Source organism: Nicotiana tomentosiformis, chromosome 7, assembly GCF_000390325.3.
Source record: "Nicotiana tomentosiformis chromosome 7, ASM39032v3, whole genome shotgun sequence".
Lineage (NCBI taxonomy): Eukaryota > Viridiplantae > Streptophyta > Magnoliopsida > Solanales > Solanaceae > Nicotiana > Nicotiana tomentosiformis.
In genome coordinates, this window is record NC_090818.1 from 18,124,529 (window position 1) to 18,137,325 (window position 12,797).

The following is a 12,797-nucleotide window of genomic DNA, read 5'->3' on the forward strand; positions in this document are numbered from 1 at the left end:
TAAATTTTGTATTTGAACTAAAAAATTCATTAAAATTATAAGAATATTTAACTTGGAACCCAGTTCGTTGGTCCAGTTATCATGCAGATTAACTTGAGATTGATATAGGAACTCATAAGCTTAAAATTCTGGATCAGCCTCTGGTAATAGTGATATTGAAGACATAATTAGTAAGTAATGTGTTATCTTGAATAACTTAAATTTTTAAATGAGGTTCTTGTTACGAGTCTCATCGGCGTCCATTATCCAAAAGAATTTTTACATGCTTGGCACATGAAAAAGAACAAGACCTGCATATGAATGGATGTGTTAAAGACAAAATTCTAAAGAAATATTATCTATTTAATATAGGCAAAATACATAATTTACTCATCGACCTTACAGCGAAATCTCTGTTACACACCTCACGTTCACGGAAAATCTTTTACATACCTTTCAAAAGTGTGTCTAAGACACACCACTTTTGTGCTTGATCAATTTTTTAGATAACATGAAAGTCACGCCCTAATAAGGTCGTGACACATGTCATTGACTCTAAAAAGGAAAAAATATTAAAAATTACAATTAAAACTGATCTTCTTCATCTTCCCATTTTCTATCTTAAGCACCATTGTTGCTTCTACCATAGTTGTTTGTGAGAAAGTTTTCAACAACATCAAAATTCAATCACACTATCTAAACAACTAGTCGAAAATAATCGAGCAACAAATTGAATTCAACAACCTAATAATCAACAAGACCCAATTGAATTTTCAAGCTTTTTTTAATCCCCAACAATGGTGGATTCTAGATTTTTTTTACCAAACCTTCAATACTACTGTTAAACCTTTTAAATCTATCACAAATAAATGGTTTCACAAAATTTGGACAATAAACCAACAAAAATCGCTCAATTTTAGATCTTAAATTTTATGTTCTTTCAAAAATTCTATTTGGGGAAGAAGATGAGGGGGAGGGTGGTCTGAGGAAGAAGACCAGAGGGAGGGGGAGGGGTTCATGTGGGGAAAGAAGACAAAAAATATGAGTTTTTACGGGTTTTACGTGCTTTTTTTGTGTGTAAACACCCAAGTGTTATCTGGTCAAAAGCAGTGTGTCTTAGGCACACTTTTAAAAGGTTGAGTGTGTAAAAAGTTTCTCGTGAAAGAGAGGTGTGTAACAGAGATTTCGCTGAAAGGTTGATGGGTAAACTATGTATTTAGCCATTTAATATATATAGCTTAAACTTTTTGATAAAATGGCCATACAGATAAACACTTAAAGAGATTGGATTATACTTGTTTCAGGAGACTTATTCAAATCTAAACACAGTAAAAACTAACTAAATGATAACTCTAATCTATAAGTTACTTTAATATCTATATAATCTAAAGGATAAACACAAACGACAAATACTAATTCTAAAAGATACTACTATCTGTTAACAAGAACAGATTATGCCAATAATACACTTAAACAAGTTACCATTCAACATAATGACATAGATCATTAGCCATATACTAATAGGCATAAATATAAAGTCAGGAAATAGTGATTCTTTTTTATGTTACTAATTAACATAGGCTGTTGTCTCAACATGCTTCCCTACTAACAGACCCTTTAAAAACATAGACGAAATCCCCATTTTCAACACCATGCCAACGAAGACTACAACTATCCCTCATAATTCTTTGTTTGTGTATGAAAATATATTCATCCATAGGCAGAATTTTTCGATCCAATAATAGTTGTCTCAAATTATTAACAGTACCCAAATCACTCATTTCCACTGGAATTTTTGCTGCATTTAGCAAACTAGACGAAGTTTGCACCACTAGACTCAGTCCTCTTGAAGGTGGATCAGTAACCATTCGCGACATAGTCTTTAAAAATACAATTATTTCTGAAAATTCTTGAACCCCATATTCAATTAAACTCCGATAATCATCGTTTAATTCATTTCCAGAGAAGTAAAGAGCCATTCTCCTTATTGGGGTTCCATCAATTATGTGAATTTTTTCTTTTAGGCTTCGGACAGTTTCAGTCCTGTCAATGTCTATGTTGATTTTTCTAGCTGAAATGTTCACAATAATTTGGAATTTTCCAATCTGCTGTAAGGATGTTTCTGCAATAGTAGTACTATTTTGGAATATAGTTAGATGGATTTTTGTACCTTGAGTAATTATTGGATAACCTTGGATGTATAGTCCATCCAATAATTCAAATCCAAAAACTGAGAGATTTTGGGAAGCCACTGGCACACCTAAGAGGTTTTCTATTTTTTGTTTTGTTTCAAGAATTGACTCTTGTGGGCTTACTTCTATAGAAAATTCACTTTCACCCATAACAATGGTGATATTCATCATTGTACGAACTGATTGTTGAAAGTAAAGTGATTGGAGAAAAATAAATGAAAGTACATGTGTTGTGTATTTGCATTGTTCAAGAAATTGGATGAAATATATATCGAAAGATCATGTAGGAAGAATGAGAATTACTTTTTGCATGTCCTATCGTGCGAAAAGAGTTTACATTATGTGCATTGCGAGGGTATAAAAAATTTTTACCATTAGATTAGTTGATTTTTAGCAACATATAAATCTTGATTGTAAGTTTGATATGATAACCTAAAAAATAAAATAATAATATATTGTAACAAGTTAAATTAACTGATGGTGTAAAAATTATTTACACTATCGAAATGGTATTCAACTGTGGTGCATTTACTTATTGACATGAAGCATGCGTAAATATAGACATGCAAAATTTACCTACACGGCAGGTGAATGCAGCCCTTTCATGTATGTTCACAAATATTTCCTGATTTGTCAAATTGAAGTCATGTTAGAAAATGGTTTTGACCCCTGTTTAGAGAAATTTCCAAAGGTAATTAACTTATCATTAATTGGTTTGGGTGAGGGAGAAAATGAGACATCAGAATAATATATTTTAATATTCAACGGAATTTAGTAGTGAAGAAACGCCTCAAAGCTCTTGCAAAGGAGTATTTCTCTTCCTTCGAAATTTGAAAACATGACTGCATTAAGCAAATGCCATGCAGTAACAGCCAAAGGGGGTTAACACATCAAGATTTTGATGTGAATCTTGATGTGGACGGTTATAATAGAAAAGATTTGATCTTTTTACCTAATTCACCTAAAAACAACTAACCAATTGACTAGTCTTTTACTTTTGTATGTCACTCTAAATCTGCTTATTTTGATAAATATTTTTTTTAAAAGTGTTTTTCAAATAAGTACTTTTGTAAAGAAATAATTTGTGTTTGACTAATCAATCTGAAAAATACTTTGGAGCAATAATTTGTGTTTGGCCAAGATTTTTAAAAAGTACTTTTTAGTATCAAATTATGAATAAGGACATGAATAAACTTACTTAATACTTAATATTGTATAAATAAATAATTAATCTCAACTATTTATTATTAAAGATAATAATTAAGTTTTTTCATTTTTATTTAAGTAAAACATGAAATTAAAAAGTACTTTAATTCTTTCGAGATGATTTAAATATATCAAAAAATAATTCAACAAATATAAAAGCATCCATCCCAAAAGTCACCATATATCAGAAAGTTATCCTAAAAATAAAATAAAAATATTTATACATTAGGAGAGTTCGATAATATAATCTCTAATTCTAAGTGTTAGGTTTAAAATAAGTAAGTTATTTTGGTATATACCATATTTTGCTAAGGATATTTTTAGTAAGAACAAAAGTCAAAACTGCCTCTGCCTTCTGGGATAAACTACTTTTTCTGTTTTTCTAAAATTGCTTCTGTTTCTACTTCTTAATTCCCAAAAGCACTTTTTTTCCCCAAAAAAGCTTAGCCAAACACGTGAAGTTGGGGAAAAAAGTATTTTTTGAGAAGAAAAAAAAAAAGCACTTTTGGGTTCGGCCAAACATGCTATATATGTATTTTCCTCTATTTTACCTCTTCATATTATATGTGTCTTTGTATAGCATTTAGCTAAGATACAAAGAGTAGATGTAACATTGGACATGAAGATTGAGGAGCACAACTCGGTAACTTAAGGATCTAAATCTGTCACTTACATTATTTACAAAGTTGGTTTCAATTAATTAAGGAAAACTTTAACCATCCCAAATTCAGTGTCATGTAGTATATCCTATTATTGGTTGTCACATAATGTTGTCTACTTTTATTTATAGAAAACGTTCTAAAGCACAACAGATAAAAAAAGAACGAAAAGTTTGGGCTTCACTTTAATTTTTGAGATTTTTTTGCAATAATTCTATTGTAATGATCCGATCGGTCGTCTTGAGAGTAGTAGCCCCGAACCCCTATTTATTGCTCTCTTTATTTTATTTTGTGGTTACGTAACTTGCCAGGAAGATTTGTTTTTGGTTTCGGAGTGTTGTGGGACACAATCCCTAAAATGAAAGTTTAAGTCGTAGGAATCGACCGTAGGTTGATTTGTGTGAAGACGACTCGAGAATGGAGCTTCGACGATTTTCATAGCTCCGTAGGGTGATTTTGGTCTTAGGAGAGTGTTAGGATGTTGAATTGGAGGTCCGTAGGTCATTTTAGCGTCAATTGGCGAAAATTGGAAAATTGGATGATTTTTGGAAAGTTTGACCGGGAGTGGACCTTTTGATATCCGGGTTGGATTTCAATTCCGGAAGTTGTAGTTGGTCTGTAATGTCAATTATGACTTGTGTACAAAATTTGAGGTCAATCGGACTTGATTTGATAGGTTTCGGCGTCGGATGTAGAAGTTTGAAGTTCTAAAGTTCATTAAGCTTGAATCGATGCGCAATTCGCGTTTTTAGCGTTGTTTGATGTGATCTAAAGGCTCGACTAAATCCATATGATGATTTAGTACTTGTTGATAAGTTTGGTTGAGGTCCCGGGGGCCTCGGGTGGATTCCGGATGGTTAACGGAGCAAATTAGACTTAGAGCATAGCTGAAGCTTTGCTGTGTCTGGTGCAATTGCACCTGTACATTTTGGGCCGCAGGTGTGGCACCACAGAAGCGGCCTTCGAGCAGCATAAGCGGAATTGGGACTGTCCAGCTGAGCCGCAGATGCAGTCATGGCCCCGAGGAAGCGAGAAAAAGGGGCGCATATGCGAAGGGTACACAGGTGCGATGGGGAGTTCCGCACCTGCGGTTGCGCAGATGCGAGGGTGAAGATCACATAAGCGGAAGCCCAGTTCCAGTGGCTCACCGCAGAAGCGGAATTTTGTCACTTCTTCGATACCGCAAATGCGGTTAAGTATCCGCAGAAGCGGAAGTGCTTGGCAGAAAGTTAAATCAAGGGCTCGTGATTTTTATCATTATTGGACATTTTAAGCTCGGGTTTGGTGATTTTTGAGAGTATTTTCGAAAGATTTCTTGAGGTAAGTCCCTTGTGCTAATTTTTTAGCAATAATCTTATTTTTCTATTAATTTTTCCACCTAGATTGTGTGTGTTTAAGGTTAAATTTGGGAGTTTGAGGCTATGGATTTGGAAGGTTTAATTTGGGATTTGGAGTGGCGACTTGGTGTTGGATTTTGGTAACTTTGGTATGGGTGAACTCGATATCGAATGGGTGTTCGTATTTTGTGACTTTTATCTGATTCCGAGACGTGGGCTCGGGTCGACGTTTTGAAGCGATTTTTTGATTTTTTGCTAAAGTCGTAGATTAATAGTTAAATTAGTTTCTTGTAGTTGTATTCATAGTATGTAATTACTTTTGGCTTGTTTTGGACCATTCGGAGTCGGAAAATCGAGAGAAAGGCATCCTTATCGATTGATTGAGCAAGATTTGAGATAAGTGACTTGTCTAACTTTGTGGGGGAGCCTAACCTTGTGGGGGGGGAAATCCCCTTAGGATTTGGTACTGTTGTAACAATTTGTGATATGTGAGCGCCGTGTACGCGAGGTGACGAGTGCGTACACGGGCTAAATATGAAAATTTTCAGTTCATGCTGAGTTTTCTTCTTTTAAATTCCTTAACTGAGTTGCCTTAGCATATGTAGTGATCGTGTTTAGCCTAGTATCGCATGTCTACGTGCCTTAACTCTTACTTGCAATTTGTTCAACATGCTTAGTTGAATTACTTGTTGTTCCTTCGGTTACATGCTGCATATTTACTTTGGGAATACAAGACGGTTCCTCGGGAGATCACCCTGTACTGCATATTTACTTTGGGACTACGAGGCGATTCCTCGGGAGATCCCCATGTACTGCATATTTACTTTGGGACTATAAGGCGGTTCTTCGGGGGATCCCCTTGTACTGCATATTTACTTTGGGATTAGGAGGCGTTTACTCGGGAGATCCCCATATCTTGCATATTTAGTTTGGGACTACGAGGCGGTACCTCGGGAGATCCCCCTGTCTTGCAAATATACTTTGAGACTACGAGGCGGTACCTCGGGAGATCCCCTTGTCGTACATATTTACATTTGGGACTACGAGGTGGTACCTCGGGAACTCCCCTGTTGTTACCTCTATTTGTTGTGCTGTTATTTTCTGGAACTTCTCGTTAATTAAACTCTCAGTTATTTCAAAATATTATTATACCCTTTGCCTTACTTTCCTTTTAAACCAGTAGGGCCCTGACTTAGACCCCACCACTACTCTACCGAGGTTAGACTTGGTACTTACTGGGTACCGTTGTGGTGTACTCATACTATACTTATGCACGTTTTTTTGTGCAGATCTAGATTTTTCCTACCAGACTAGATACTAGTGAACTGGACTGTACGTGGAGACTTCAAGGTATATCTGCCAGCGTCCGCAGACCTCGGAATCCCCCTCTATCCTTATTATATTGTTCTTTTATTCCCTTTAAACTTTGATGTATAGATACACTTAGTACTTTCTCTTAGAAGCTTGTGACTTATTTCCATCGAATTTTGGGGGTTGTAATTATTGATTTGGAGTTGTATATTTATTTCATGTGTTGAGATTGGAGATCAGTTTATTATTCAGTTATTCTGCAAAGTGTTAGATTTACCTAGTGTTAGAGACTAAGTGTCATCACGACATCCTACGGAGGGGAATTGGGACAGTGACATCTCTCCTTTATCATGTTATTGTATGACACAAAAGTCAAAATATAGGCCCCTCGTTATCTTTAGACAAATACTTTAGTAAACAGTACTTCTCTTCATAATCGTGCCGAATCAAAATGAATAATTGTTTGAAACCGAAAGAATAACTTTTTTTTATTTGTTGATCTTTAGACATGACTGTGGTAACATAATATTTCACCTTGTTTTTGCTAAAATATAATCAAGTACAATAGAAAAGTAATCACACCCTAAAACTAATAAACCAAAAGATAACCCTTTGCATATCAGGAGGCTGGTGTTCCTCAAAGATAATTTGGGGTACTTTAAAATAGAAAAGGAAAAAAGAAATAGAAATAGAGAAACAATTTCAATCATTCACTTTCAATGACAACTGAGAGTTTACCTAATTAAGAAACTAATCAGACACGGCCTGGAAATTAAAACGCCACAAATACAACAGTTGGCAAAAGGACTGGGACAACAAGGAAGAAAGAAAAAGTGAAATACTTCTTAGCACTTTATTCTTTGTTTTAATCACATAAATAAATTAAAGATCTATTAGACGTCTTTTATTAGCCATGCACATTGTTATATGAATATGCCCAAGAGAATAGCCTATAGTCATAAATATGCAAAAGATAAAGCCAAATTGTAGATTATTGATCTATCGCTTTAATCAAAAGAATCCTAATAGTTACTGTATTAATTACTACTTGCTCGCTGGAAAGTTAAATAGGAAATGCAAAATAAATTATAAAATTTATCATTAAGAGTTTTCCTTATGTCTTCATATTCTCAAAAGCACTTTCTTTTACAGCTGCGATTTCTGATGTTAGAAGCAATTGAAATTTGAAGAGAGAAAAAAAGATCTTTTAATTTTTCCCATTGAGCCACGATCAACTGATATTTTTCCAATTTGAAGGAATAAAACTAAATTAAAGAAATAGAAAGAAGAATACAGAGGAATAAGAGGTGACAAAAGGAATTGTTTAAATTGCCTATAGGTTTAGACCCCTTTGAGGTGCACATGCATCTACAACAAGCTCAACTATGGACTTCATCCAAATAAATACACAAGGAAATAGCGATTTTCATTTATGTTGTTTGGACTCTTTAAAATTGTTATCAAACTCGAATCAAATTCTCCAAAAATATTATTATTTGAAAGATCCGATATATACTTAGTGTATGTTTTAAGAGTTCGAACTACATAGCTTCCTATTCTTTAACCACGAGGCATATCAATATCCAATTATTACAATTTACAAGTCTTTCGTTTAATAATTTCTTGGTAGCAGTACTAGCGTAGTAATGAATGAAGCCAAGTTTCAATTTTCTTCCAAGCCAAGTGTGTTAGGAGTATTTTTCCTAATGTACTCGTATACAGACACGACGCAAATTTATAATTATTACTTAAGACGGCATATACTTAAAAAATAAGGGTTATATCTATAGAAAATTCAATATATATGCATACCTTCGACAGAGTACGCTATCAATAAAATTTAAATAAAAAGTTCGAAGAACAATTTTGGAGGAGCTAGCAAGGGAATAATTTGTTTTACCGCAAAGTTAAAGTAGCAGGAATCTTGATCTTAGCTTTAAGTACAGATTGAGAAATTATTGAGGGCCTTGCCCATTGTCGTCTCAAATATACAACGAACAAAATAAATATCTTGAGCATAAGGACAGTCAGACAGACATTGGGATGCTTCTCTAGAGAAAGGGATGAACACTTCTAAGGTTTTAATAATTATAATTAAGGATTTAAAACATTATAAAGAATGCTTACATTATGGGTGTATTTTAATTTACTGTGGTACGTAATTAATTACAGTATTTACGGATGGTTATAGTTATTTTTTAGGTGAGAGTATAAACTTCCCTTTACACTGTCAATATATAAAACTTAAACTCAGTCAATGTAAAACGACGTATTAATTAATTACTGCAGGCTTTTGTCCCTATATTACATTGTGCTGTTTATACCAAATACCTGATACAAACTGAATACATCAGAAATAAAACAATTAGCAGAACAGCTCCACCAATTAATTTATTTGTGGTTATATGCCAAAAACATATACATGAGCTGTCAAGATTGACATGGTAGCAGGTATTCAAGTTTTTAATTATTGAAATAACTTGTACCTCGCATGCATCCACCCTCATAAACATCCATATCTTTGTAGGAGCAGGTGACCAAGAATTAATAGATTTTTAAAAAAGCAGCAAATAAAGAACGATAATTTTTTTGTTTAATTTTTAAGTGTACTCTCACTGCTGGCAAAAATTTAAAGGAAGACGAAGAGAGGGTTGTTTATGTATCAAAAAGGGTCGGTCAAATTAAATAGGATATACAGTCATACCTCTCTATAACAGCATCCTATGTAACAACACTTCTCTATAGAAGTCAAGCTTTTTCGGAACCAATTTTTTTTTTATATTATAATATATGTTTTGTATAACAACATTTCGCTATAACATCCAAAAATATTCGGAACAAACGAGGCTGTTATAGAGAAGTTTGACCGTATACATAAATCTCACCGAATGAGTCCAATACGAAACAGTCTATAACCAAACCATTTTCTATTGTTATAAAGATTTGAGATTTTAATAAAATAATTACATGTTAGTTATAAGCTTGATGACCAAGTCGGGAAGTTGCCTATAAATTTGCTAGGATGCAATAGGAGTAGATGTGTGTAGAGAAACACATTAAAGAAAAGAAACAGAGAAATAACAGAGAAACAGAGAAACAATGGCTTCATTTGGCTATTTGAGTATTCTGGTATTATGTATCCTTGGATTTGTAAGCTCTGGACATGCTCAATTACAACTTAATTTCTATGCCAAGAGCTGTCCAAATGCAGAGAAAATCATTAAAGACTTTGTCCAAAAGCAAGTTCAAAAGGCTCCAAATACTGCAGCTGCCATACTCAGAATGCATTTCCATGATTGCTTTGTTAGGGTAAGTATAGTATGATTAATTTGCCCTGTTTCACTTACATAATTGCTTTATATACTTAATTAATGTGCTTTGTTCTGATTCTTTTGTCTTTTCTGTTTTGTTCTTTGCAGGGTTGTGATGGATCTGTACTTCTTAATTTCACTTCAAGTACAGGAAACCAAACTGAAAAACAAGCTAATCCTAATCTAACATTGAGAGGCTTCTCCTTCATTGATGCTGTGAAGAGACTAGTTGAAGCTGAATGCCCTGGAGTTGTCTCTTGTGCTGATATTATTGCCTTAGTTGCTAGAGATGCAGTTGTAGTCACAGTAAGTCCAAAACTTGAAGAAATTAACAAAATACTCTCTTCTTGAACCACCAGACTCCACTGTGAGAATATACTGCGTATGTTATTGTTATTGTACTCTCTTCTTGAACCCCAGACCCCACCCGTGACAATATACGAGGTCTGTTGTTATTGTTGTACTCTTTTCTTGAACCCTCATACTCTACCTGTGAGAATATAGTGGGTATGTTGTTATCGTTGTACTCTCTTCTTGAACCATTTTCTATACCTATTAATTATCTTCTTGGCATAATAGGGAGGTCCTTTTTGGAATGTGCCAACTGGTAGAAGAGATGGAAGAATATCAAATGTTTCAGAAGCCAATGCTGATATCCCAGCTCCAACTAGTAACTTCACTAGACTACAACAATCTTTTGCGAAAAAGGGTCTTGATCTGAACGACTTGGTCTTATTATCTGGTATGCACTGTATATAATATTCTTACGTCATCAGGTTAAGTTACACCCGCAATAACATATAACTTGTTTTTATTGTAGGTGCACACACCATTGGAGTTTCTCATTGCTCCTCATTTTCGGAGCGTCTATACAATTTCACAGGGACTCTTGGTACACAAGATCCATCTCTAGACAGCGAATATGCAGATAATCTCAAGTCCAGGAAATGCAAGTCAATTAACGATAATACCACTATAGTTGAGATGGATCCAGGTAGTTTCAAGACATTTGATCTTAGCTATTACAAGCTTCTGCTCAAAAGGAGAGGCCTATTCCAATCTGATGCAGCTTTAACAAAACGTACCACAACGAAGTCATTTATCGAACACCTTGTCGAGGGATCACTCAAAGAATTCTACAGTGAATTTGCTAAGGCAATGGAGAAAATGGGGAGAGTTGAAGTTAAAACAGGCAGTGCTGGTGAAATCAGGAAGCAATGTGCATTTGTGAATAGTTAAAAGTTCACTTTTCTTTATTATTTCAAGTTTAAATTAATGATTTTGTGAATGTATTTGTTTGTTTCCTCTGAGTGAATAGTTTGGTGTAATATGTATCATTATTCATGTACTTCTATATTTACTTTATCTTAATTTTGCAACTTGCTGTGTTCTAGCAATAAAAATAAAAATAGTAATGAAATTGAAAAGGTGGGAATCTTTCCTAGCTGGGGTATTGTCTTTATAACATATATCTCCTTTAACCTTTAAATTGTTAACATAAAAATAAAGGAAACAAAAGTTAAATTCCAGTGAAATTAGTACTACTAAAGTACTTTATTCTACTTAAGATTCTCAGAAGTTGCCAAAACATCCATCTATTTAGTATATATACTTTTTTTTGGGCAAATTAAGTAAGAAAATATTAAAATAAGCAATGGATACGTGTTCTTTTCCTCGCTTAAACTTTTCCTGGAAACACTGAAGATGCTTGTAATTTGTATATATGAAAACGGAAAAATTAAAATACTTATAAAGAGAAAGATGGCAAAGCTTGTAAACATGTACTTCAAGCGTATAAGCAATACCTTTTAACATTTGAGAATTCCCAATCTACTAAGAGCCCGTTTGGACATAAGAAATTTTTTTTTTTTTTTCAAAAAAAATTTACTTTTTTTCGAAACCAGCGTTTGTTCATAAAATTTTTAATTTTCACTTTAAAATGTATTTTGAAAATTTTCGAAAATTTGAAAAACTCCAAAAAGTTATTTTTCAAAATTTTCGCTCAAATCACTCAAAAAAATTCAAAAATAACCCAAAATTATATTCATGTCCAAACACAACTCTAAATTTCAAATACCATTTTCATTTCAAAAAAAAATTTCCTCTATTTTGGAATTTTACAATTCTTATGTCCAAACGCCCAATAAGTTATTGTTCTTTCGAAACAGACTCCTATTGGCTTATCACTCTTATGTATGCGCAAGACTGGCATTAAACCATGCTTTATAACAAAATTACATAGTACAAAGAGTTGATATTCTTATTAAAACAGGTCAGATATCCTTTTAACGTACGTAATGTAAAGTGTTGTTGAAAATTAGCAAAGTACAAGTTCTCAATAAAATCCTTGTTCTTAGATAAGGATTTTACCTTATTAATTTTATTTAGAATTGTATGGGATCAAACCGCTGATCCTTTAGGGATATTCAATAAAATTAGCAAAGAATTGTATGGGATCAAACCGCTGAACTTGTACTTTATTAATTTTATTTAGAACAAGACGTACTAGCTAATCAAAAATCCTTGTTCTTAGTAAAATAGAAAAGACGTACTAGCTAATAGTTTACTTACTCTATAAAGTTAAATATCAAAGTTCTAGAAATATTTAGATGTGTTGGAAAAATTATTTTTATTAACTTGAATATCTAACATTTACAATTTTAGGAAGTAAATTGTATGATACACATATTGTTCTCATTGACTTTAGCAAGTTTCAAGAGACATGCCTTTGAGATTATAAACCTCACAACCCTATTCTTTATGATGGAAGCATAAAAGCAGTTGAAGTTAGAAATTTCTCCA

General features: G+C 33.5%; 2 protein-coding genes across 2 annotated transcripts; one reads left to right on the forward strand and one right to left on the reverse strand.

Annotated features, from left to right (window-relative positions):
- Positions 1-1,568: 1,568 nt before the first annotated feature.
- LOC104099185 (polyubiquitin) lies at positions 1,569-2,339 on the reverse strand. Its single transcript, XM_009606107.1, has one exon. The coding sequence runs from the start codon at positions 2,337-2,339 to the stop codon at positions 1,569-1,571; it is 771 nt and encodes a 256-aa protein (XP_009604402.1).
- A 7,377-nt stretch (positions 2,340-9,716) lies between these two features.
- Positions 9,717-11,439, forward strand: LOC104099174 (peroxidase 3-like). The gene is made up of 4 exons (XM_009606089.3): positions 9,717-9,993; positions 10,104-10,301; positions 10,575-10,737; positions 10,816-11,439. Exons 1-4 carry the CDS (start codon positions 9,784-9,786, stop codon positions 11,232-11,234), a joined length of 990 nt encoding a protein of 329 aa, XP_009604384.1. The 5' UTR covers positions 9,717-9,783; the 3' UTR covers positions 11,235-11,439.
- The last annotated feature ends 1,358 nt before the right edge of the window (positions 11,440-12,797 follow it).

What these genes read in the sequence shown, in the direction of transcription:
- LOC104099185 (XM_009606107.1), bottom strand. Translation starts at nt 2,339, where the DNA reads ATGAATATCACCATTGTTATGGGTGAAAGTGAATTTTCTATAGAAGTA.
- LOC104099174 (XM_009606089.3), top strand. Translation starts at nt 9,784, where the DNA reads ATGGCTTCATTTGGCTATTTGAGTATTCTGGTATTATGTATCCTTGGA. An exon ending in TCCATGATTGCTTTGTTAGG is followed by an intron (nt 9,994 to 10,103) that starts GTAAGTATAGTA and finishes TGTTCTTTGCAG; the next exon opens with GGTTGTGATGGATCTGTACT. An exon ending in GAGATGCAGTTGTAGTCACA is followed by an intron (nt 10,302 to 10,574) that starts GTAAGTCCAAAA and finishes TTGGCATAATAG; the next exon opens with GGAGGTCCTTTTTGGAATGT.